Source organism: Balaenoptera ricei, chromosome 11, assembly GCF_028023285.1.
Source record: "Balaenoptera ricei isolate mBalRic1 chromosome 11, mBalRic1.hap2, whole genome shotgun sequence".
Lineage (NCBI taxonomy): Eukaryota > Metazoa > Chordata > Mammalia > Artiodactyla > Balaenopteridae > Balaenoptera > Balaenoptera ricei.
Genome location: NC_082649.1, coordinates 516,903 through 544,062, shown reverse-complemented (window position 1 = coordinate 544,062; position 27,160 = coordinate 516,903). Strand labels below are relative to the sequence as shown.

The following is a 27,160-nucleotide window of genomic DNA, read 5'->3' as shown; positions in this document are numbered from 1 at the left end:
CAGCCTCTTCCCTGATGAAACGCAGCAACGTGTCACTCTGGAAGGGTCGTGTGTCTGACCTAAAACAGGCAGCAAAGGTGAGTCTGCGAGGCAGAGGCCGGGCCGCCGGACGTCCTGAACAGGCACGTCCTCGGCTCCTGTGCCCCTCAGCCTGCCTGGCTCAGATCCAGGCTCAGGAAGACTTTCATCTAGTCCGTGTCACCTCCAGACACCGAGGAGTGTGGTGTCACAGCTGTAACCTCGGTGGTCTCCAACCCCTGTCCCCCATCTGCCAAAGCCCAGTCCCACAGGTCCCGTATGACTGTGGGGAATCTGCAAAGGAGAGCGATTATGAATCTCTCCTTGGAGGGACAGAGAGAGCTAAAGCGGCATCAGAGATGTATTCAGCAGCGGGCAAGAGAGGGCAGGACTTTCCTGACCAGAAAAACCTGGTCTCTCAACTCAGACCAGCTTTCCAAGGAAGCTGTCCCTCAGGTGGCCGTTGGCCATGTGAGGCCGCTGGGCACTTGAGACGGCGCAGGTCCGAATGGAATGTAAGTGTAAAAAGCACACCAGATTTTGAAGACTTTGTATGAATAAAAGGATATAAAATATCTCATTTTTAAAATGATGAGCACATGTTGAATTGATAGTATTTTGAGTATATTGGGTTAAATAAAACATATTATTAGAATTATTGTCACCTGTCTCTTTTTTACTTTTTAATGTGGCTCCTAGAAAATCTAAAATTATATGTGTGGCTTGTGTTTGTGGCTCATATTCTGTTTCTATTGGACAAAATGCAACAGCTTCTAGGGAGAGGGTGAACATGCTAAGGGTTTGGTTTGAGGCACCCTTTGCAAAATTAGGCTCCTTATACACACCCCAGCGTCAGAGCTGCACAGTGGAAGGACCGGCAAACCAGGAGCACCGACCTCTTGGGCCCCCCGCCTCGCTGCAGGGCAGCAGCTGTGCATCAAGGCCCCTCTGCTCTGATGACGTGAAGTCCTTTACCTTTAACGTGTCCAAATAATGCAGAAAAAAACTTACAGGTTTTGAGATGGTGAATCCGCTGCTGGAATGCACAGGTATTTAACCCCCTGTGGAATGATAAAAAATAAAATAAGATAAAAAGATGATACTCTGTGGAGAAAAACATTTAAAGGAACTATTTACTCAGGTCAAAAAACAAAAAGTAAAAAGGAGAAGTTTTTCACTCATCTTCTATTGCCAAGGAACTGGAGGAAGACTCTTAGTTAAGTTCCTGGTCATTTTCTATGACCATGCACACAAATATTCATGCTCTAGTTTGTAGGTTAGTTTGTAGGGTTTATCAAAAAAGCGAGATAATTGAGTCCTTCCCAGGAAGTGCCTACACGTTTCAAAACTATCATCTCTGATGCTTGTTCAAATACTCTACTCTTTAAATCTATTTCATTTAAGATCCTGAATGGCCAAAAAGGAAGCACTGATAGTAAAAACCTTACCATGATGACATGTTATATGACAGTCTTAGGAGGAGGAGAGTTACAGTTTCACTGATGCAATGGTAGGCGCTTCACTCACTGGAAACAATTTGATTTATTTTGCTTGCTTTTCAGAAGAGTAAAAGTTTACATACCAAACTAATATTTTTTTAAAAGGATGACCCAATTTGAAAAAAAATGAACTTCACATTGTTCACTATAAAAATCTATAAAAATGTTTGCATAAATTCACACTATAAAAAAATCATGCCAAATTTGAGTTTTATTAAAAACTTGGTTGCCTCTTCTTTGGAGGGATTTAAAGTATAATACGAAAGGTCTTCAATGTCAAGGAAAAATACAAGGTCTAGAAATCTCAGCAAACTTTGCGAAGGAATATGGCTTCATGAAGACTTAAATAAACCACTTTTAACTCTTTCTCTCTTGATAGCCTAATCTAATAGAATCTAGCCACCAGGTCATAGATGATTAATGGGGGGAAACATATCAGAAACTAGAAAAGTAACCAACCTAAGAGAGTCAAAGAAGGAGAAATATGTGGAATCATGGTACAGACAACCACAAGTCCCTTAGCAGCTGAAGGCATAAAATTATTATTTCTAGAATTATTTGCAATTTTTTTGCAGTTGGTCATTAAAATTTTACACTCAACTCATATCATTAGGAATTTCTGTGTTGTATTTGCTAGTGCAGTCTTGTGAGGAACACGTGGTCCTTCTCCACGTTGTGGATCCCACTTTCCAACACAGAAGCTACAGAAACTATGTTTCTCAACCTCCTTTGCTGTTAGGGTGCAGACTCGGGACCTGATTGCATCATCTGACACACCTACTTGAGGCAGATTTGGAAACAGGACACGGGAAGAGTCAGATGGGTACAGAGCACCTGCTCGGCAGGTGCAGGTGGCGGCAGAGGCGGGAAGTGCTGGGCGGACGTGGCAGCAGGCCGCAGTGGGCAGTCATATGTTGTGCACTGGGTGTTGTTCCTCGAGCTGCAGTTGGCAGCCTGTCTCTCCAGCTCTTCGGAGGAGAGCATAGCCCTCGGCTCTCTCTTAACAAGCCCCTTTCTGCCGAGGTGCCTCAGAGTGGAATCTGCTGTCTGCAACTACGATCTGAGCGGCACAATTCCCCTTCCTGTCCCCCGCCGTCACGAGAGGTCAGAAAGATCGTTTCTCCTGCTTATTTTACACACACACACACACACACACACACACACACACACGTATATGTATGTATGTACATATATATTTTTCAGTTTTGAGTCAGTCATGACACCTTCCAACAAAGGCTCCTTTGGATCTCCAAGAAGATGAGTTTTACTGCTACTTATTCACAGAGGAACACTCCACATGGGGCCACACGTGCTAACACGCTAACACGCCACGGGTTAGCTGCTGGGAGAAGAATGTGAAGCAGCAGGCTGTCCCTCACTCGAGCTTCGCTTCGTCACCTCACTGTCCCCTTCTGTCTCTGTCCCCGTCCCCCTGGACTCCGGGCCTTGTGCTCTGCTGGAAACAGTGAAGCAGCTGCCTCAAGTCCTAAAGCACCTCCAAACCCGGAGAGGTTTGACAGCCCTGATTTGCAGGGAAAGAAAATGGAAAAGGAAACGATACTGTTAAAAAGAGTCATTTCAGGCCTCCCCTCACGGAGGCCAACAGGCTTGCTGGTGTAGACACACACTGATCACCTTGTAATCCGCCATTGAAATGACTCATTTACTTTTTTCCTTTTACTCTTAAGTGAGAGTTGGCTGGATCAGGCCCAGAAGCTTGTGAAATGCTTCCCTCCCACACACTTCCCCCAATTCCCTTCAGACCAACCCTTCCAGAGGGACGCGAAGGGTTCTCAGGGTTCCACTTTCCCTTCTCCTGCGACTGTCAGTCTCAGCAACTCGCCAGTCAGCGACGCTGAGGTGGGTCCCTCTAATGTGGGGTGAAAGCACCTGTCACGCTTTCCGACTGACAGCCCCTTAATTCTGCAGAATCTAGAACCGGCCCAGCCCGTATGTCAGGAGGAGAGAAAAAAATGGAGAAAAGGAAGAGAGGAGGGGAGGGTAAATGGCTCTTAGCTTATTGAGAGCGTCCACCATCAACGCCAGCATGGTGTCGGGGGAAGCGCTCTGCTTCTTCAGGGTTCTCTGGACGGGGTCTCGTTCCCCTCTGTGCTGCCTCATGTACGAAGGGAAAGAGGCCAGCGCCACACAGCAGGAGCAAACCGGGAGAAGGTGGCAAGGAGTGTCCCCACTCCGAGCCTGCCGAGGGTGAAGGGGCACCTTTCGGCCACGTGGGTCCCCTCAGCCTCACTAGCTGGGACGGGCATGTGGCGATGACGGCTTCCCATCTGTGACGCATTTAAGGAGGAACAAAGGGGCTCCTGGCCACAAGTTTGGGGATCCCCTACTGCAAAGGAAGGACGCTGAAAACATAAAATATAAGATCATGTTCTCTCAAAGATGGAATAACAGCACTAATAACCTTCCCTGGAATGATGCCTGGTATACCACAGGCACTTACTAAATGTCTGTCGGATGGTAAGAACAAGGTGAAAATCAGTTAACGTGAAGATCACATCACAAGAATAGTACAAGGGAAGAAAAATACTGTGAAGTGCCCAGGCCTTAGTCTGGTGACCACGAAAACAAGAGTCACGCCACGCTGGGGGCACGCCGCACACACACGCTCCAGCGGGACGCAGCTAAGAAGCAGCTCACCGTGATCTACAATAAGAAGGGAACAAACTATGCAAATACAGTGAAGAAAGGAGTCAAAACTGTCGAAAAGGTTCAGTTGCTCACCACCCAAGAACGTCTACTTATCCTGGCTTAGTCATTAACAAAGCACAAAAAGTATCTTTCTTGGAGGCCACAGACTGCAGAACATAAGGTGCCTGAAAAAAGGCTTCAGATGCCTGCACATGTGTACAATTCAGTTAATTACTAATTCAGAAAGCAGCAAGAGTGCTGGCAGCGTGAAGGACCTCAACGTTAATGAGAAAGCTGGACAGTCTTAAAATTGTTAAAGGACTGGGCTCTGCAGATGTTTTAATATGATGTGGAACAGAATTTTTCATCTACTTGGACCTAAACAAAGGACCATTCTGTAGTGCTGGAGTTCAGAGAGACAGATGTTTAGCTAAGTTATGGAAAGTTTAGCAAAAAAATAAAGAACATCTTATTATAGGACAAAATTCTAGAGCAATGTGAAAAATTCATAAGTAATAAAAATAGCAGCAATGTTTCCCTTACTATAGCATTTGCTAGGTGGTATTTCCTCCTTCATATTACCACTAATATTTTTTCAAAAACCCTAAAATCAGTTATCTTCTTTGAAACAAAATTCTTACTAAATAAATAAAAATTCAGTATTTCCATGATGCTTCAAAAAAGTGATTGCTGGAAAGCTAATTGACATTAAACTTTTATGGAGCTAATAAATGTCGAGTTACAGACTCTCAACTTAGAGAGCTGGCCCAGGAGTGCCCAGTGAAGTACAAAAATAAGCTCAGTTAAGACGGCCATAGTTTCTACGAGGGACAAAGAAAGAGCAACCAATTTCTTTGGACTACATGACATTTTGAACGGCCTCACATGTCCTGAGAATGGCACCAATACTGATGAAATGGGAACCGGAGGGAGGAAAGAGGCCAAAAACATATACACTAAATATTCACAATACCAAGTGACACATCAATTAGTGTGACATAATGTCACACTAATGTGACATAATGTAGGAAAAAAATTAGGAAAACACAGGGAAGAAGTAAGAGTTAGGTGGGATTTGCCAAGGAGCGCTTTTTGGATGAAGTTTTGTTTTTGTTAGGTTTTCAAAGAAGCGGTAGTCACCACTCGACTGAAAAGAAAGTTTAGAAAGTATTCCAGAAGCTCTTCTTGAACAAAAGGTTAAAGCTTTCTAAGTCCGTATTCTCAAAAGTTCTAATAATTTTCAGTTTTCTGTTTCAACAAGCATAGTAACCACCAAGAGTAAGGTTTTTGCCTTTCTTTGGGCCTGAAACTAAAGATTACACTTAAAACGATACGTAGGCAAGTACTTGAAAAGCAGGGCCACGGTTCTGATTTCAGGACTAGTGAAGGAATCAAACTCTCGCTTGTTTCAAGTACAATTTCTAAAATTCACTGTTCTTTTCTTTCTGAAACATCATAAGTAAGAGTCTTCTGAAGAACCTAGTTGACATTCTACATTTCAAAGGAAAGGCCAAGCCCTTCAGAGCTGTCTTGTCTCTCCCAGGAAGCTAATGGAGACCAGTTATAGAAAATAACTCCTTTCTGCCTATTTACAACCTAAGAGGAAACGTCAGTAGGAGGAGCAGGGGCTCACTAAGGGGCCAGAATCGGGAAATCCAGGCAGAAACGACATAATCAGAAATCTTGGTTTCTCATTTATTCCGTTCAGTGCCAGCAGCAACTTGGGTGTGCATGGGAGGACCCCTGAAGAGACTGCGTTTTTCCTTCGACCAGCATGTTTGGGGGCTGTACTACACGGCTTGAGAAAGTACGCTGAAGACCCCATGAAGAGCTAGTTTCACCACATTCCCAAAAAACTCTGAGTCCAGAAAAGAAACATAAAATTAAAGAGAATTAAATTTGGCGACTTCCCTGGTGGCACAATGGTTAAGAATCCGCCTGCCAATGCAGGGGACATGGGTTCGAGCCCTGTTCTGGGAAGATCCCACATGCCGCAGAGCAACTAAGCCCGTGCGCCACAACTACTGAGCCCGCACTCTAGAGCCCGCGAGCCACAACTACTGAGCCCACGCGCTGCAACTACTGAGCCCATGTGCTGCAACCACTGAAGCCCGCGCACCTAGAGCCTGTTCTCTGCAACAAGAGAAGCCACTGCAATGCGAAGCCCGTGCACGGCAACGAAGAGTAGCCCCTGCTCGCCACAACTAGAGAAAGCCTGCGCAAAGCAATGAAGACCCAGTACAGCCAAAAATTAAAAATAAATAAATAAATAAATAAATAGAACTGGAAGTACAGTGTTGAAAAAAAAAAAAAAAGAATTAAATTTGAACTGTCTCACACCTGATCAGAAGCAGGGCCACAGCTTATATACTAATTTTAAAAAAGTCTCTCTCACTTGAGACAATCACTCTCTCCACTTTTTCGGTGTGGTAAAATATACATAACATAGAATTAACCATTTTAACCATTTTAAGTATACAGCTCACAGGCATTAAATGCATTCACATTCACATCCCTGCCACCCGTCTTCAGAACCTTTTCATCTTCCCAAATGGAAACTCGGTCCCCATTAAACACTAGCTCCCGCCCCTCCCCAGCCCCTGGGAGCCTTCTACTTTCTGTCTCTATGAATTTGACAACTTCTGCACTTTTATATAAACCTAAAGGTAGGTAAACTCTGAAAAAATTAGTCTGGCCACACTCTTAAAGGTCACATACCCAACAGATGGCAACTGCTGACTTGAAATTGCTTTTGGACAAACATACCAGGTTTGACAGCCTCACTGTCTGTTTCCAGGGCCCCTCCTGGCAGAGTCTCAGTGCAGAGAAAGCCCATGAAGATGCCCAAATCGTTCATGTACGTGGAAGCCAAGCCCAGTTCCTGGCACATACATTTTGATTAGTATTTTTCCTCGATTTAAGAATTTTCACCCAGCCAATAACATTTTAAAGGGAAAAAGTACAGTACAAAATTATATCCATAAAGAGATTACATCTGGAAAACCTGATGTACGTCTGTGGACTAAGAACTGGAAATCAGCATAAAAGACCAAACAGGGAAGGTCCAGAGGGTGAGGTTCCCGCCATCTCTCTTTTTGGTTGTTTATACCGCAGCAAAAATCTCAAAGAAACTACTGTGGAAAATCACCCCAGAAGCTAAATGTGGCCCTTTAGTTGTGCCATATAATACACGTCTTAAATCCAGGTTCTAAACCGAAGATGCATTTTCTTAACGTCCCCATTTGCCACTGATTCTTCCTGCATCAGCTAAATTTAGGAAACACCACCACAAATAACAACTTCCAAGAACTCTGTGGTGCTTGGTGGGGAGGGGAGGGGTGGGAAGGTCAGAGTGGAGAGACAAGATTTAGCCCTCAGTTTGATTTTGTGAGAAAAAATGCAAATGAGAACCCTCCAGCACCTGCTGGCTTCTTTCAGGTTAGTCAAAAAACGACATACATTTGACTCGTCAGGTCAACAGGTGGAGAACCCAAAGGCTTATTTTTGCTCAAACTCCTTTTGCTAATGCGGGCACAGTCCGCTGGAGTCCCTCAGGCTGCGAGGGTGGGCGATGGGGAGGTCACGCCAGTCTACCACCCAACCCTCTTCCGCGATCTGGGTTCTGTCTGAGGACCTGCTGGTGCACCCGACGTGACTCGTGAAAACAGGGCAGTTTCGGCAAAATCTCTCCAAATCGAGCAATGCTGCGGTGTAACCTAACGGGCGTTAATGCTACACAACCATGTTGAAAGTCACCGTGAATGAAACACTCCTCAGGAGTGATCAGCAGTGGACCAAGTTTGCCTGTAAAAGACACAAAGGTGGATTTTTATCTGATCATGTGTCTCGGCTGGTGAAACACCCCGTCTGCAAAGTAAAAAGACCCCCTCCCAAGCTCTGTGGCTCTGTTACGACCCCCCTTCCTCCAGCTCACCAAGCCCGGGCACCTGCTGCCTGAGCCCCCCAGGCGTCCTGCACTTTCCTGCCCACCCCTCCCCAGGCTCCTGTGGATCCTTCTCTCCATCAGGAGTCTTGGGGGGCACTTCCTCAGAGAGCACCCCCGTCCCAGGCTGACTCCAGCGATTTCTCTAACTGCCCCCCCCCAGCACCCAACGGGCCGCACAGGGTGCCGGGGCCCCAGCACAGAGGACGGTAATTGACTTGAGGGTCAGTCTCTCCCTTAGACCCCAAGGGTGCCGGGGCCCCAGCAGAGAGGACGGTAATTGACTTGAGGGTCAGTCTCTCCCTTAGACCCCAAGGGTGCCGGGGCCCCAGCACAGAGGACGGTAATTGACTTGAGGGTCAGTCTCTCTCTTAGACCCCAAGGGTGCCGGGGCCCCAGCAGAGAGGACGGTAATTGACTTGAGGGTCAGCCTCTCCCTTAGACCCCAAGGGTGCCGGGGCCCCAGCACAGAGGACGGTAATTGACTTGAGGGTCAGTCTCTCCCTTAGACCCCAAGGGTGCCGGGGCCCCAGCAGAGAGGACGATAATTGATTTGAGGGTCAGTCTCTCCCTTAGACCCCAAGGGTGCCGGGGCCCCAGCAGAGAGGACGATAATTGATTTGAGGGTATCTCCCTTAGACCTCAGTTTCCTTCAGTGCCTGGGTCCCATCTCACTCATCTTTCTTGCAGCACCCTGGCACCTCTCTCTCCAGAGATCATCAATACATGGTCACTAAGTGAAGGAAGGGAGATCCACTTTTAGAATCTTAAATTCCAATGTGCCCTGAGAGTCCTGTGTCCAGGGGGGCCAGAGGTCCCTAGAGTTGGCAGGAAGCACCACCCAGGGCAGGCAGGCAGGCCAAGCCATCTTAAAGGGCGATGTCTCCATCTGCAGGGTCCTATGAGCTCTAAATCTCAGCAGGATGCTGTGGTCGGTCTCACTAACAATGAAAAACGATTACTAAGGTGGAGGCTGGCCAGATGCTCAGAAATTTCCAGGAGTGCATTAAACTGGGGACTCAGTGGCCCCAAGTTTCAGATCCAACACAGGCCCCTGGAAGCCGCTGGCTCAGTCCCTGAGGTGCACCCGAGCTACGCTCCCTGCCACCTGGCCACCAAGACCAGAGGTGACAAACAGGCCCGTGTGTGTCGGGACACAGCCCGCCTGTTCATCTGCATGTGGCCCGCAGCTTCTCTCACGACAAGGCGCGAGCCGTCCCCAGCACAGACCAGGCTGCAGAGGTGGCGCCCGGGGGTTAGGAGGGCCGGGCTCACGCGTGGCTGCGCCGCCGGCTGGCCTCGCCTCTGTGCGGGAGGGCGCCCAGCCCCTCCTCCGCAAGGAGCTCAGCATTTGGAACGTGGTCTGCGGTCCCTCTTGCAGGCGGCCAAGCAAATGAGTCCAGACTCCCTCCCTCCCAATGGGACGAGACCTTCCCGCAGGCGAGTGGCCAATGCCGCAGATTCCGCTGGGGCTCGATCCTCGGCACTTCAGGAGCTTTTTCTAAGCAGCATTCAAGGTCCCTCGGGCCTAACATCACGTCCTCCAAGTGGGGTCAGACCCCAGAAATGGTGTGTTTCGAGAATGAAGCAAACACTGACCCAGAGAAGGGCACTGCCCTGCGAGCTGGCCAGTCCTGCGTGGGGGGCGTTGGGGTAAGGGCATGCAGAGGTGGGATGCGGTAAAGGCCAGCGCGTGCGTCCGTGACTCCCGCTTCTCCGGGGCGTGAGGAAGGGCGCGCTCTCCAAGGCAGGTACGTGTGGACGGCCAGATTGCACTGGATCTCCCTGGCACGTGGGTCACCGACATACCACAGTGCGGGGGTCCAACCCCCAACACTACAGGGGAGGGGCGCCTTCCTTGAAGGGCAACACTTCACCAAGCCCTCCCTCCCCGACGGCTGCCGCTGAAAGCAAGCTGACGGGCTATTTTTATTTTGACAGCTGCATCCTCTCGCAGTGGGCACAGAGGAGAGAACTGTGTGGGGAGGCCAGAGGTCCCTCCTGGGGGTGGGCAGGACGTTAAGACAACTGGTTGAAACCACTGGTCTTGAGGCCACTGCAAGTGCAGGGATGGCAGCAGGAGAGGGTCCCAGTGGAAAAGTGGGGAAGTGTCAGGTTACAGGAACACGCCCACGGGAGTGGGCGTGGGAGAAAGGCAAACACTTGGGAAGGTCGTTCTCACTTTGTTCGCCATGAGTCGGGGTGTTCCAGGAGGCCGTTTGAATTCAGTCCCTTTGGGTTGATCTGGGGATCTGGGAGTGTCTTCCAATTGGATTCCATGGGGCTGGCCTGGTTAAACAGGTAAATTCAGGTTGGACCAGCTCCACCGTCGCTAGGCCCTGATGACTCTGAAGGCCAGTACAGTCGGCAATGACCTCTGAACTACTCTGGTTAGGAACAGTTTCCAGGACCGGAACGCTCAAGCCGAAGTCCAGGCTCCACTCTGTTGTCTGAGACGCCTCAGGTGATCACAGTCAGGGCAGCGTCCCTCTGCAGCCACTGGGACAAGGCAGGGTGGCCTCTCCTTTCTCTGGCTCTGGCAGTAGTTCTATGGATGATCTTCCTTTAGTTGGGACAAAGCCTGGGAAGCAACCAAGCCTGTCCACAGTTGGCCGTCAAGAGGAGGAGGGTCCCACCCAGAATCCAGAGGCACCCGTGTCCTCTCCGGCAGCCAGCCCTCCACCCTCACCGCGGAGTCAGTGATTTTCCCTTAGAAGAGAGCGCAGAGCTGGCTGCAGACGCCCCGCTCAGCTATGAATGCTGAAACCACACCTGTGCTCCTCGTGGTGATAACTGAGGGGAGGGAAATAATTTCTCACTCCAGACCTGGGGCCTCTGCCACTCTCTGCCCCGGCACACACGCAAACGTCCCGCCACATCCCAGGAGTCAGAGCACAGAGAGGCGAAGGCAGGACCTCGGCTGCAGTGAGGCGATGACACCACCTGGTACCGCTGCTTCACCCCCAGCTTCTGGAGTCAGGTTGGGCCACTTCCCTTGCAGGTGTGGCAGGCACAGGGCCCACTGGCAGTGCCTACCTGGTAATGAATTATAGGAGCACCTGAAAATGGCAAAGCTGCTTAGGGTTTTATAAGGTGCCCACAAGAATTCTATTTTGTCTGATAAAACTATTACTATGCCACCTTTCTTTTGGTTCATGTTTGCTGTAGCCCCGTTTCCCATCCTTTGATTTCTAACCTTGCTGTGTCACTTTGTGGAGATGACTCCTCTACTTCCCGGTGTCCCAGTTCAGCCCTCACGATTTCTGACCAGGATTACCGTAAGAGCTTCCCAGCAGTTTCTTTGGTATCTGTCTCCCTCACTCCATCCCATCCCCTAGTCAACATCTTGGAAAAGAAATGTGAATGTGTCACCTGACTTTGTTCATAAATCTTCGCTGAGTCTCTGCTTCGCACAAGACGAAGCGCAGACTCCTCAGCTTGACGAATAAAACCTTTCCTCATCTTCCCCACGCCTCTTCCTCCAGCCTGGCTCCTGGCACCCCTGCCCTGCTGAGCCCTGTGCTTTGCACACCTGGTGCCCTGCACACACGCCCTCACCCAGAATCCACCCCCCACTCCAACTGCCCCTCCTCACCACCACTACCCAGCAGACCCTCTTATCCTGTGGGGTCACTCCACACTGCCAGCTCTGTGGCGAGGGCTGGCTGACCCAGCGGGGATGGTGCCCCGGGCCCCTCAGCTCTGTCGTGCATCCGCAACTCCGCACCGTTTAAGGGTCTCCGTGCCTGTCTCTTCTTAGTGCTGGGCCACAGCTTACTTCTCTTTGCATTTTATCCCCAATCCCTGCTACAAGGTAGGTACTCAATTAACATTTGCTGAATCTGAAGGAATAACTCCCAATTTAGCCAAAAGGAGAACTGAAGATGGCACCACCCTCACCCCACCATGCTGACCACCCTCTCCACTCTGTAACCAGACGACATCCACACGTGTCCTTATTTCCCCCTTCCTGACCAGCCCGGAAGGGCTGGTCCTACTTGAGACACACCTCCCCACTGAACGGGACATACCAGTCCTGCAAGGCTGCCTCAACACTCCTCTTCACAAAGTCTTCCCCAACCCCCGTCCACGGGCATGAGGATGTCGTATAAACAGACCAACTACCATCCAGCGCTTTACGGGCAACCCCGCTGCAGCGTGTGTCAGTGCACACTGCCATTCCAGCTGGAGCAGCGGGGAGAGACCACGTGTCACACGCTGCTCCTGAGACCTTGGTTTGGAAATCCTGGCAGATCCTGCCACTAGCATATTCCCCGCTGAGGACTGGCAGGGGTCTGAGCTAGGAGTGCCCCCTCCAGAAGCAGCGCTTGGCACCCATGCTCAGGACGTGATCGCACAGGGGAGTCTGCAGAAGAGAGAGGAGACGGAAGCTCAGCAGGAGATGCTCAAGAAACTGGGACTTGGCTGAGAGGAAAAGTCTAGGAAGAAGAGTGTTTTGCAGAAGTCTTCAGGTACGTGGACCCTGGTCAGTAAGTGTGAGAACGAGACAGACGCCCACAGCTGAAGTGCCAGGAGCTCCGGGGAGCTGGGCAAAGGGAAGTTAACACATCTCTTTCACTTAGAGACAAGAAGCACTGCTTTCCTGCCTGGAACCAACGCAGGCCTCGGCAATTTCAGCCCCTCTGGCTCATCCGCGCTGGAATTCTGGCTTCAGAATTCCATTTGTCACAGAAGGTCCGCAGCCAGGGGGGCCGCCTTCTTTGCACTTGACGGCCCACACACGGGGAGCTCAGACACAGCTGGATTCAAGAAAGAGCGATTACTAGACAGTTTTCGATACCTACCATAATCATTTCTATTTGAGTCATTTCTATTTAAGTCTGGGGTTGGCTTCAAACAAATTTACCTCAACACATGAAAGCTGCAAACTTTTGGCACAGGAGGTGCCACTGATACTCAAAGACTTTACCGGAGAGATGGAAACAACTGTCAACCTGAGAACGATCCCAGGTCGAACAACAATTTGCTTTCAAAGGCCCTGGACCTCATCAGCAATTATGATAGTGCGGTGGTTTTTGTAATGCCAGTAAAGTAACAGAACTCATCCACACCGACCAATCCGACCAGGAAACCCTGCCCAGTGCTTCAAGCTGTATCACTAGGGGATCTGTGAATCCTAAAAAAAGGACATAAACTCATTTAACTGAAACATTCAAGTAGAAGTACAACATAACTGATATTGAAAATAAAATGCATATAGTTGAAAGGTGTGTCATGGGCTTTCTTCTCCCTTTGAAGATTAAGATGACTAAAAGAGATGCTTTGTATCCACTGACCGAGGATGACAAGCTCGCAGTGTGCCTGAGGTCACACATTCACATGTGAATCCATGGGAAACATTGTTACCAAACACAGAACCCATTCCAGCCAAGCCTGGACATCCAAATGCAATCTACCTGGCACTACTCCAGACACCAAGTGTGGCCACCTGCTTACCTTCCTTCCCTACCCCTCTTCCTTCAAAATGATACTATGAAGATACTCCCATTGTAGAAAATAAATAGAGAAAAAAGTGAAACTCATCCTTTCCACCCTCTTCTCCTATCCTACTGCTCTTTACCATTCCTTAGGGGTCTGATATGGTCCTTTCAAACTCTTATGTGTGCATTTACACACTTATTTATGTACATACAGGAATACATTATTGATATGCAATTTTACACAAATGGGATCATACTGTGTAAATTATTCTACAACTTGCTTCTTTTGCTTAGCAATTAACCTTTTACTGTGCACACATGTAAGCCTTCCTCTTCTTTTTGAATTGCTGCAGAGTATTTCTTTTATACAGATGTATCACAGCTGACAGGTACCCTTCTGCTGAATATGTGGGTTGGCTCCAATTTTTTGCATTACAAACAGAGCTGCAGTGAACCTCCCTGCCTACATCTGTGTGTACAGGACAAGGCATGTGGCTTTCAGCAATTCCCTTCCCCGTGCCAGGGGAAATGTGGTCAATAGCCCCTGTGACTTGAAGGTCATGGACAGGGGGGGCCTCAGAGTCCTAACAGCTGAGCTGACATGGTCACCAGGTAGGCAGAAAGGCAGAGCTGGGTCTGCCTACGAAGCCTCCAGAGGAGGACAAGGTAACCAAGGTCTCCCTAATGAGTCAGAACACGGCCCCGGTGCCTGGAAAGTCCTCCCAGCCTTTCATGATCCGGCCACAAGCTCCCGAGATCCGAGAGGATGTCTCAGCCAACCCTCCCGACCTCGAGCTGCCTTGGCTGTGGCCAGTCTTCTTTTAATTGGTCGTCACCGTCCGTGTCTTAGACTGTGCTTTCCTTGTAGGACCAGGCTTCCAACGCAGACCAAAGGTAGCTGAAGCACCGCTGAGAGGTCAGCCAGAGAGTCACAGAAGAGTCACGTGGTTGCAGGAACTTAGCAAGAGGGAATTCTGAACTGGAGGACACTCCAGCTGTGTATGGCAGAACATCTGCACCTGCCCAGGCTTCCTGACAGCGGGGGGCGGGCAGTGAGGCTGAGCTGCATTAACGGACCTCTGGCCTCACAGATCACTGGTGGTCAGTATACCATTCTTGACACTGCTCTTCTTTCACACCCTGAAGTCAGCCACAAACGACCGAAGACACGGCTTCTCACCTGGCAGTGGAGCTTAAATGCACTTGGCTCTGAGTCTGTCAGCAAGCATCTGCAGAACCAGATCCAGGCTGAGTGCTGGGGAGACCGAGAAATCCAACGCGGCAGAAATCCACTGCCCACAGTGGCCTAAGCCCAGCTGAGGAGCCGGGATGGAGATGCTGAGAAGCTCGGCCATCAGACGGAGGTCAGCCAGCCATGTGATGAGCTGCAGGGTCTGTCCCGGGGCACGCACAATTCAGGACCCAGCAAAGAGTGCAAACTACAAGTATTCCAGGAAAAAGGGAAGAATTCCTGAGGTTGGAGGTCACTGGGAGTGCCCTTCTCAGAAAAGGAGCTGGGCCAAGGTCTGAGGGAGGGTAGGACTTGGGTGGGCAAAAGAAGGGTGGAAGAAAGAAGTGGACACAGAAGCACAGTTTCTTCAACTTCAAATGCCATTTCACACCTTGGATTGGGCTTGTTTTACATTTAGGAAGCCAACAAAAATTTTGAGGGTGAGAAACGGGGTGGGTCACCAGACAGAAATGCAGCAGGGGAACGAGGTCCCTACAGGAGCCCCTCAGGCTCTCAGCGCCACTGTCCAAGCAGACTGGGCAACTCTTGGAGATACACACTTATACATACAGACACATAAACAACAGTAAGTATCAGAACCAGGAGAAGTGGTCAACTACAAACAAAACTAACGACATTAAATTCTGAGTCTGGATACCTCAAGAAAATGTCTTTGGTGTTAAAGGAAATATAAAACAGAATCACCAGGAATAAATGCTGGCCTATGAAAACATCCTATTCTTGAAAACAAAAACAAAAACAAACGCTTAAATGGTTCAAGATACAAAAGTCACAACTTAAAATGGGAAGAATATCCACGCTGGACTCAAGCTCAAAAAATCTATCTGGCATGCATGCAATGCCCTGATTTGAATATATGTATATAAACTATTTTTTTTCTATTTAATCCTAAAATATAAATCATTTAAAAATTAAATTGTTTCTGTTATTAGCCCAGTGAAGGAATGAGAATACTTTTTAAAGCATTTTTGTTAATAGTGAAAAATAGTTGTTTCCTGCAGGTGCTCTGGTTAAATACCCAACATGAAAAATGAAACAAACTCTGAAATTTTTACATTAGAAAGATAGACTTCTGGTTCTTTTTTCAGAGGAAGGGAGAAACCTTTCATTGCTCAATATTACTTCCTCAGCACCTACAAACAACACGGGGCTTCTGATTTGAAAAAGCACTGTCTTTGTGACAGGAGTTTTCACCATCCCTCAAATCTGGAGCAACCCGTAGGCGCTGAAAACACAGCTCACAAATCAGGAAACACTTTCAGCAAAGGCAGGCCACTGCCCCACCCAGTCTTCAATGTGGAATCGGAGGAAGGGATTTTTCCCCCTTAAATGTTATAATTACAGATTTCGGCTTAATTCCTACTTGAAATTCATCTACATGGCAATGATTTCTCCCCCCGCTCTGCCATTTGCTAGCAGGTGACGTGAGCAGGCCGCCAGGTCTGGCTATGCCACGAAGGAACCAGGACACTGCTATCCTCCAGGCTGGGTCCCCAGGGCCCATGGGGGATGAGCAGGACCGACGTGGTTCTGTGGAGTCAGGGCCCCACCCGAAGGCATATCCTGGCACTCTACCAGCCAGAACGGTACCAACCAGATTTTCTAAATCCCCAGTTGTCTCCAAAGCCCCAGCCAAAAGCCTAGCACCGCAAATGCCTCCAGACTGACGTGGTAAAGGAGGAAACTTGTTCTCTGAGTGGTTCCTGCCTTGAGCCTGACGGTAATTATTACTAATATGTATAAAAGAGTTACCGTGTGTATTTTGTTTATTCACTGAGGGCTTCACCGTGGCAGATACTGGCATTCACTTTACCTCTAGCACCTGCCCCAGGGCCCCGCACGTAGCAGGAGCTCAAGAGCAAACCAGCCACTCCCGGCCTTCAAACGGAAGAATTGTCTGGACAGGGGACTCGACAGTGTGAGGAAGGCATTCACAGAAAATAAGACAAAACAAAAATACTGCTAATTAAAAGTAAAGAAGAGCAAAACTCTGTGCTGGTGATGGTTTGGGGAAATAGTATTTTGATACACTGCCAGTGAGGGTACAAATGGTACCACCTTTCCAAAGCTGATGTGTCAATGTCTACTAATACTGCTAGCAAAGTCAGAAGCATCAGTCATGCTAGAAGAGGACCAAGGCAAGGAGCATTCTGGGAAAATCTCTGGCCTGGGAGAGAAGATCCAGGTTCCGTCAAGCTACCTACAACAGCTGTGGGATCGTGAGAGTCCCTTCCTGCCTCTGAACTTCAGCGTCCTGTCCACAGTGATGGGTCAGGTGGGTGATCTCTAGGACCCTGCTCAGCTGGGATTTCTACGTCAAACACAGAGCAGTAGGCATAAAAACGGAGCCAGAGTGCCTCAAAATCTCAGATATTAGTTTAGAGCTGACTCGGTGAGCGTGAGGTTCCTAAGTCTCTGCCAAGTCTCTAAGACTCTTTATTCTGGAAGATCGAACCCTCAGATACTCTTCTGAAGAGACAGTAATTGGAGCCTTGGACCTCTCTCCTTCCCCTGACCACCTCGCCGCAGCGTTCAGAGGACAAGCAAACCTGATCTCATCCACCGGAGAAGCACCTACAGTGTCGTGCAGGGCAGCAAGGCTCACAGAACTCCCGAACGGATGTGACAGGACTGAAACCTTTCCATTTCAGATAGTAACTACCTCCCCACTTCCAGCCCAGCCCAGCCCAGCCCAGCCCAGCCCAGCCCTGCCCAGAGAAAGTTAGGGCCTGTTCTATAAACATGCATGGCTTTGAAGATCTCAGAAAGGGCATGAGGTGCCAGCTCCCTCCTCTCCTATCCCTCATCTCTCCACGCTTTATCAGGGCCCTGAAACCATCTGCCCTCTCACCTCATCCCTGCCCTACTTCCATCCAAGGATCAGGGCCAGCAAAACATGGAGCTGCTGAAACATAAAATCTATCCATTAATTCCCTACTGACTCCAAACAGGTAATTTCCCGGACTCATCTCAGGCTGGGTGAAATTATGGCTTCTGGAACTGAGTTTGAAATTTAAGAGAGACAACTGCCTTTATGCATCAGGCAGAGGGCTAAACAAAGGTCCAGAACTTCTGGGACCCTGGCGAACTTCCTCGATCCCAATCACTTAAGGCAAGCATGGCCGATCAAATAACTTCTGATGCCTCAGTTTTCCCCACTTGTGCAATCAGAGAATCTATTGTTTTAATCTTTAAACTAAGAATATATTCATGAATTACTTGTGAAGTTAAAAATGAATAAAGTAAGAGGGGCAACGTTAAAGTATGTCATGCTATAAAACGAAGGTCTAACCCTTAATAAAATGAAATCACAGGAAAGTACTTACTATCAAGAGAGGTAATAAAAGCACCCAAAGGCTGAAACAGGATGTTGCCAAACAAAAGCAGTCCCGTGGGGAAAAGGCAGTAGATCTGGTACCTGGAGGCTCGGACCTCTTTCCCTCCACTGACCACGTCACCCCAGGGTTCAGAGGATAAGCAAACCTGATCTCATCCATCAGAGAAGCACCTACAGTGTCGGGCAGGGCAGCAAGGCTCACAGAAGTCCCGCATGGAGGAAGTTCTGTGAGCTTGAAGACCTGGTATCTGGACGGAAGCCACAGTGTGGACGGATTTCGGGGCCGTGTTCCTACCTGACAACGTGTTGTGCCGAACAGGGCACAAGGTTGAGAGGCAGCCTAGAGGGTGAGGGTGGGGAGGACATCTATGCAATTTATTAAAATAAAGGAAACCTCAAGCCTCATCTTGTGATTTAAGAGGAAGTAAATCATGACCAGTTTACATTTAACTTATCATCTAGGCCATAGCTTGGCTATATGTTTAATATAAACTATTGTTGATGTATGAAAAATGGAGTAGCTATTTTCAAGGGAAACGTTAGGCTCCAGAAAAGTGATGTTTTGTTGTTGTTGTTTCCAATAAAATCATGCTGCAGCACAAATCATAGCACCTTAACAAAACCCATGAGCTAAAACAACAAAGGGAAGTGCAAGGTCAAAAATCTGGAGAAAGGAACAGAGGTTTGTTCACATCCCACCGTCCTCTGTATGGTGATGTCAGTAGAATCACTTATTACTCTATATCCTCATTTATTTGAAACTGACTGAAATCTGGCAGCTCTAATGGCCAAGTAAAATAGATAAATTTGAAATAAAAATATATTACCTACTCTTGTATAATATGAATTTAAGTATAAACTGATTGAACTGGGATTATTTCTTTCAGAACAAGCCACGCCTCCCTCTCCAACACCCAACCCTAAAATAGAAAAACATATTCATCACAACCACACTCGCATTATTTTCTAAAAAGAGGTAGCTTGGGCTCTGTCAAGGCTAATAAACAGAAATATATTTTGCTCCCAGCCAACAGCTCAAACCGTCCATTAGCGTAAAGTTGAAGATGCTTTTGGAATTAGTGTAGAGGCAGACACACCCTGTTTACTTTAAAACCTAAAACACGACAGCAGCTTCTGCACTGACAGTCTGCACAGAGAAGCCCCGGAAAATCTCCAGGGACAATTTATCCTCCATTGCCTTTTTTTCCTAGTAAATAATTGAGCTTAAATGGAAAAAATCAGGAAATGAGCAGCCTGAATTCTTCTGGATTCTAAAACGGGAGATAATTTTGAAAGGAATTAAAATAGGTTTTAAATGTCCTTAAAATCCAAAGGGAAAGGCAGCATCAGCTTGTTCTTCGGCATTTGGCCAAGAAAGCCAAGCTAGCAGCGTAACAGGAGGACAGTCAGAAAACGAAGGCGTCCTCCCGCCGCGCCGCGGACCAGGCACAGGCACAGACACGGCCTGAGCGCAAGACTACACAGCCAGCGACGCAGGAGCACACTGGTACTGGACAGGACACGGCTGCTTCGTCGGTGGCCCCGGGACCCAGGAGCACAGTGCAGACCCGCGTGCAGCTCGGCTCTCTCTTACCTCCAGTGTTGGCCGGGCGCTGTCGTGCACAGACAGAATGTGTGTCACCTTGTTCTTGCTCAATTGCTCTGCATCTCTGGCATCTGTCATAGAAGAAAGAGGAGGACATTTTAATATTTTCTGCAAGTGAAGTACTCCTTAAGTTTAGCCGGCAAAAAAATCACAAAATGACTTGCATATTTCTCTCTTAAAAATTCATAACTGACTAGACCAGAATAATCTAGACTTAGGGAATCTAGGATTATTGCTTTTAGGTATTCTGCAGATAACTAAGTTTACTTCTGATTGGCACATCTTTTGTTAAAAAGTAGTCATATAAAACATGAAATGTATTTAGATTAATAAACGTTATAATCATGAGTGTTACTGTTTAAAGGAAGTCACTTTGTAGTTGACACTTGTTAAGTTGTAGACCCTTAGGTTAGTCTTTCACATGAAACATGTAATAAGAAAGATGTTTCAAATATTTTTTAACTACCTCTTAATGATTAGTAATCTAAGTTAAAATTAAATACAAAAAAGCAACTTACTATATAAGATATAGGAATCTGCCAGACTACTCAACCCTCATGTCAAACAGCAGGGAATGGCTCCAGATGCAGGTAAGACCGTGGTTTATAACATCTACATTCACTTTATGGCAGAACTAAAAATGGGACATTTTCTGGAAATTCCAAACAAAATAGTCCATAAGTTATAAGTTGGCTATTAAATTATCTGCATATGAAACTAAGGAGACACCAAAATTACATTCCCTTCCAGTGATCATACCTGTAGAAGAAAGTCGGAATAAATACCCTCAAGTTGGAACTTCTGCTAATCTACAAAACAGGGTCCAGCAAGAATCAAGGCGGTCCGCTCCCCCTATGCCCCTGTTCTGGCCTGGGGCAAGCCCTTTAAAATGATACAGGGTAAAATGGACTGAAAATCAAATGTTTAATTATGATGTTTCTGGAGAATATTAATGACATGAGAAAATGCTCAGGATACGGTATTAGCGGGGGAGAGGGGGAGCAGGTACCAAACTACAAACACAACATAAACTCAATTTGTAAAAACACACAAAGACAAACACACACAGTGGGGGAAAACTGCTCTAAGGAATTAGCCCAAACGGTGATAATCTTGAAGAGATGGAATTACATACAAGTATTTAAAATTTTTTTCTTCTTTATAGTTTTTTTGTGTGTATTCAACACAGGTGGTTGTGAAAGTTTAACATGCCTATTCACTACCTGGGTTTTTTTAGAAAGGCAGATTCCTGGGCTCCAACTTAGTTCAAGGTCTATGGCAGGGCTGGGAACCTGCATTTCTAATAAGCCTTGGTGATTAAGCAGAAACTAAGAAACACCATTCTTAACATTCTGCAATTAGCATGTAACATTTTTAGAGTCAAGAAAATGATCTTTAAAAGTAACTTTAAAACGTTGGTTCTACTTTAAGACTCTCTTAACTGCCGCAACAGCCCCAAGCAGCCTCCGCGTCCACCACACAGGACCCGGCCCGGCAGACCCTCCACCAACTACCCCAAGCCGGGGCCTCAGTGAGTTCTGAATTCGGCGGGAACTGGAATTATTTAGGGTCCCACAGGCAGGAAGACCCCACATGTTCACCAAGGTGTGGTTTTCCAGTCCCCACCAGCAGGTGCATTTTAGAGGAGCAGTGAAACAAGGTCAAGCTGGCGCTTCTGGTGCCCGGACAAGGCGGGGCAGCCGGGCGGGGGGCGGGGTCTCCAGAGCAGCGCAAGGCGCTCCAGGCCGGGCTCTTCCAGATTCTGACTCCGCCCAGGACTTGAATTTCAAAGACTGTTTAAATATACGTGTTTTCCTTTTTTAAAAAACAGTGTTATTGAGGTAATTCACATACCATAAAATTCACCCTTTTAAAGCGTACAATTCAATGGGTTTTAGTATATTCAGAATTGTTTAACCATCACCACAGTCTAGCTTTAGAGTATTTTCATCACCCCATAAATATACTTTTGTAACACAGATTAAGATAAACAACAACAAAAAAGGTGGTTTGGGGATAAAATTATTTGTTTTTGAATACAGCCACCCTTGATACCACAAGTGAGAAAACTGACTGTTGGGCCCCAAAGAAAACAGAAGTGACTCCTGGAGATGCTTCTGCCCCTTCGGCTCTGTGCTCCTTTCTATTCTCTCGCAGCCCCGTCCGCATGCATACGCCACCTTGGGATTACTCTCTCCCATAAGCACAGGCTCTGTCCGCCCATTGACGTGCATAAGCGCTCAGCCAACACTATTGGGATGATGCCATTTATTCTTCAGGACTACAAGTTATTGGTGGATGGCTGTCTAGAGCCATGGGCACCGTGGTAACGAGTGTGAATGCAGCTGGAAGGTCTGCCGTGGGGTCATCAGCTAGCCCACGTGCACGTGCACAAGCTCTTCCCGAGCACGAAATCTTAGGAGAACTTAGTCCTTTGCTGCTCAAACCGAGGTCTGGCAAGCAGCAGCCTGGCACCATCTGTGAGCGTGCTGGAAACTGTTGGCAGAAGTATTGAATTTGGTTGGTATTTATTACAATTTTTGATTTGTAAAAATATTCACCCAGCAATTCTACTTCCAAGAATTTATCCTAAATTCTGTTGTTTTCAAAAACAAAGACATTCCCCTCTCCCCATGAAAGCGCTAATAATAATTCATTAAATAACCATAAAGATGTTCATGCATTCTAGCACCTCTCGCCTACCTGCCACAAAGCACTCGCTGCTTTTTCAGAACTACAGAGCTTACTAATTTAGGAACTCCAGGACTATTTTTAACATGTTCTAGCAGCAATCAGCAGCTGTCAGCTCACTGCGCTGAGTTCTCTGAGGCCAGTTAGCTGCCCTCGGAGCCCAGGGGGAAAAGGAAATGAACATCACGCAGAGAAGTCATTGAGACTGTTTTAACAATCGATGTGAACCTGAACTCACAGACTCAAGCAACAACCAGAAAACAGACAGGAGTGTGTTCTTATTCGTCTGGGGAGGGAGGCGTGGTGAGGAGGGCCCTCTCCACCCAAACAGGAGACTTGTTTCTGCACGTTCCCCGGGCCCAGTCCACGGATGACGCACAGACCATCTCCAGCGCGAGCGAGACCGGGCTCTCCATCACACACACTCAAACGCCTCACATCGCGGGGACCAGCCCCTCCCCTCCGCATGCACTTTGCTCCGTGGGTTTCTACTCACCTTTGCATCTACAGAGCATTTTGAGACAAATGAGCTAAAAATAAAAGGTCAGTAGCAGACAGCCTATCAACAGATAGTCAACAAGCTGCAGAGACATGTGTAAGCAGAAAAGTCAACACAGGATAAGAATAATCTGCTAGAGATGAAACTGCCACTTGTTTTCCCCAGGTAATTAAAATATTGGGTCTCTGAAAATGTATTAATAACTAGAAAATAAAAGTGATAAAGATGATACACAAGTTACATGGCCGCTAAACGTGCCTTTTAGCCATCTCCTTTTGGTAATAAAGCTCCAGCAAGCGAGCAGAGTTAAAAAGAAGGTCAGAGGTCAAGGTGGAATCCGCAGGGCTCCAGGCCGCTCTGCCAGCCAGTGGCCAAGGCGTCGGGGTACCAGGACCAGAGCACAGTGGTGGCCACGTCCAGACCAGACTCTGGATGAACTGACGTCTACGCCTGGACTCCATCGTGCATGAGAGCCTAAAGGTAACCTTTAAAAGAGTGAGCTCACCACTAGCGGGGACATCCAAGTGTCCATCCACAGGTGATGGACACACACAGTGCGGTTCGTCCATACATTGGAACATTATTCAGCCTTACACAGGAAGGAAATTCTGACGCAGGCTACAAAAATGAATCAACCTTGTTATGCTCAGTGAAATAAGTCAGTCACAAAAGGACTAATACTGCATGACTCCACTCAGACGAGGTCCCTAGAGCCGTCAGATTCACAGACTGAAAGTAGGGGTGTGGCTTCCAGGGGCTGGGTTGGGGGATGGGGAGTCAGTGTCCAATGGAGACAGATTCAGTTGGGAAAATGAAAGAGTTCTGCGGACGGATGGTGGTGATGGCTGCACAATGGTGTGAATGTACTTAATGCCACTGATCTGCACGCTTAAAAAGAGGTTAAAATGGCATATTTAATAGTTTGCATATTTTACCACAATAATAAAAAGGGAGGACTCACCTTTGAAGTTGCCGATGTACAGGCCAGGCAGGATCTAGGGGGAGACACAGACCAGACGCGAGTGTTACAGGCCCGCGGCTGACGGCATCTGGCACAGAGGCGGGGCCCTCCCGGAGGTGGGAGCACAGCCCCGGCCTGTGCCCACCACACCTGCCTCCCAGCACCTTCCCAGACGGACAGCGTGGACGACAAGGCATCCTTGTCTCCAGGGCTCGCGGTGTTCGCCGGCTTTCTGAGTCCAGCCCCAAACCAAGCGCTGCCAGCATCCCCTCCACCCGTCCTGCCTGCCCGCCCCCCGCTTCCCCCTCTCCCACTTCTCTCTCAGCTCCAGCAATCCCGCCCTCTGCAGTCTGAGGTTTCGCGCATGCAGCTCTACTCCCGCTCTCCCCATCCTTCAGGCCCCAGCTCCGACTCATGCCCTGGGGAGGCCTGTCCTGAGCCCCGTGTCTGGGGGGACCCCTGCTTCAGCGCCCACCGTCTTCCCCTTGCAGTGATGCTGTCACGTACATCACTAGGCGGAGGTCTGTCCCCTCCGCTGGGCTGCACACCCAGCTCCTGGCCCAGGGCTTGGCCCGTGATTACCGTTCAATAAAGAGTTGCTAAATGAATGAAAGAACTGTCTAAACATGCATGTTAATAAGAACATACATTTGCTGCAAAACATCTACTTCTAAGGCAGTGCTTCTCAAGCCCGACTATCCACCGGAACCAGCAGAATCTATTAAAACTTCAGATTTCTGGGAAGCCCCCAGCCCCAGGCTCCACACAGAATGATTCAGTAGACCTGAGATGGGAATGGGTGACTGTAATTCTCACCCTAAAGCACCCCCCGCTTTGCAAAACACGAAGCTAATTCCTGTCCTGCCAATACTCTGTATGGGAACTCTGAAATCCAAATATGGACACTGCTTTGGAAGCTACGCCACCTGTATGATTTCCAAGTGCATAGAGCACACTGGCCTTGGTGACTCTTCACGGCAACCCCTGGTGCCCTGGCGACACCCTCGTCAGCGCCACTGCTACACACACCTCTCAGCCCCATCTGCTTCACACTCCCTACTGTTTTCTCCACTTGCACTAAGAAGGCTGAGAGCAGCAGGTAGTAACGTCCTTTACGTGCTTGGATTCCTTCAAGCATCTTCCTGACAACCAGCTGCCTGCTAAAAAGTCAGTGGGGAGCTACTGGGACACAGCAGTACTGGGTCAGCGTCTGTCATGCGGGACCACAGAACTAATCGACCAAAGTAGGGCACTTGTGAGAGTGAAAAGAGGTACTATTAATAATCTAGGACAAAAGGCAAAATCCAGAAGTGACATCGTCGTCATGGAGACATGTGCTCACTCTGGCTGACTCAGTACCCTGGGAGGCAAAGTTGGCTTGGAGAGTGCCCCAGGGGACTGAGAAAGTCACAGCACTGAGGTGGGCGGGGTTAGCCCTGGAACCAGGAAACCTAAAACTGCCAAGGAACTAAAACAACTTGACAGGTCTTTCTTGAAACATAATCAGTCTTTGGGATTCTCCCGGGAGGAAGGGTGGAGTAAATAGTTCACCATTCCTGTTTTAAAACAACATAAGAACAATGCAAGTTCACCTGGGAGACGCCTCGAACTGACGCTCTCTGGCAGCTCTTGCCTGCATAGAGCTTTTTCACGTGTCATCTGCGGTTCTCCAGGGTCTCTCCTATCTTTATTAGATACTCAAGGGCAAAATCATCACCCAGCTCCTTTGGCTGATGGGGACACAGACTTCCTCCCCGACTGAACTTCGAGTCTTCTCCACCTGGCTGGTCCTTGGCCAGATTTAGCCAAGAATCCTGCTGAGCCAGTTGCCGAGCGCCCAGCCGCTCTTGGTGTCAGCCAAGCTCCTCCTCCTCCACCCTTGGCATCTGATCAAGTTCCATCAGTGATTTCCATCCACTCCCTCACCTGCCCCGGTTGCACTGGGAGTGGAGCTCCTTCTCCCACTTGTAATGGTCTTGAATAAAATCTTCCTTGCCATTTCGAATGTGTCAAAATTATTTTTCTTTCCTAACATTGACCACAGAAGTCTCCCAATTCATACAGTTGACAGTTACAGTGGACCACAACATAGTCATGCAGCATGTCTGCTTCCCCAAAGTCACAGAATGTATTACAGTGGCTGAATGGTTTACTGAGTTCCTGTCACACACGGGTACCCTCTGGGCACTCGGGATACAGTGTGCCCAAGAGACATGGCCCTGCCAGTGTCCCACTTCCCTTGCTGAGATGCTTGCCTAGGGAGGGAAGAGGCACCTTGACCACTCTGGGGTCCCCGAGGACTTTCAGGAGGCGATGACACTCAGGGGTCCTGATGTCCAACAGAAGTGGGCTGGGAGAGAGGAAGGACAGGCAGGGGAGCGGTGGAGACGGCCAGCCCTGGGAAAGAAGGCCAGTCTCTCCTGGGAGCAAAGCAGGAAGGAGGTGAGACGGAAGGCACAGAGGAGGCGCAGCCACTGCAAGTGTTCAGGCTCTAGGTTAAGTGCCACTGAGACGCTAGGTGTGTGGGGCTGTTAGAAAGAAGTATTTCTATTTACTGTACCTTGGAAAGATCATGATAAATATAAAGGAATGCCTTCCTTATTGTGCTCACCTCTGTGAAGGGGACACTCGGGACTGGGAGGTCTGGAAAGACCACTTTTATATTTCCTTTCGCACTTTTCCATATCGTGCACATGCATTACTTCAATTGAGCTTTTCCAGAAAGTCAAGTGGGGTTATTTGGGGAAAAGATTATGGCCCATTTTTGCTTTTCTTCTTTGTACTTCTACTACCTTCTCTACTAAACATAAGTGAATATATTTCATGTTATTTTCAAATAAAATAAAACAGGGGCATGAGATTAGCTCACCTCTGGGCTCTACCGCTCTCGAACTGATTTTATGATCCTTGAATCCATCCCTTGGAACTCACCTCCAGGGCGTCTTCCACACCCTGCACCCCGTTACCCTCCCACCCCCACTATCGATCCCACCTGCCCCCTCATGGTGTCACCTTCTCCCCGTCACCCAGAATGAAAAACGTGGAGCCCACTCCCAGCAGGGCACCCCTCAGTGGGCTACCAAGTCCCATCACGGCCCTTGCCTCTTGGTTGTGAGGCCAAGGATCCCAGTCCAGAACCTCAGAGGCTAGAGCAGTAGCCACTGAACTTCTCTCTCTGTCTCATCAAATTAATTACTGAAAGACAGATCCTCACTGGGTCATTTTCTAGGTCAAAATGTTTGCTGGCAAACCCTTTCCCAAGAA

General features: G+C 48.3%; 1 protein-coding gene across 2 annotated transcripts in view; it reads right to left on the bottom strand.

Annotated features, from left to right (window-relative positions):
* The window catches only part of DUSP22 (dual specificity phosphatase 22), a 47,221-nt gene that overhangs the window by 11,253 nt on the left and 8,808 nt on the right, over positions 1-27,160 (bottom strand). For both annotated transcript variants that reach the window (XM_059937761.1, XM_059937760.1), the window contains exons 2-4: positions 23,897-23,930; positions 19,734-19,816; positions 1,030-1,079 (exon numbers count right to left, since the gene is read on the bottom strand). In XM_059937761.1, the coding sequence (XP_059793744.1) occupies positions 1,030-1,079; positions 19,734-19,816; positions 23,897-23,930 (167 nt within the window). The remainder of the gene's footprint in view (positions 1-1,029; positions 1,080-19,733; positions 19,817-23,896; positions 23,931-27,160) is intronic.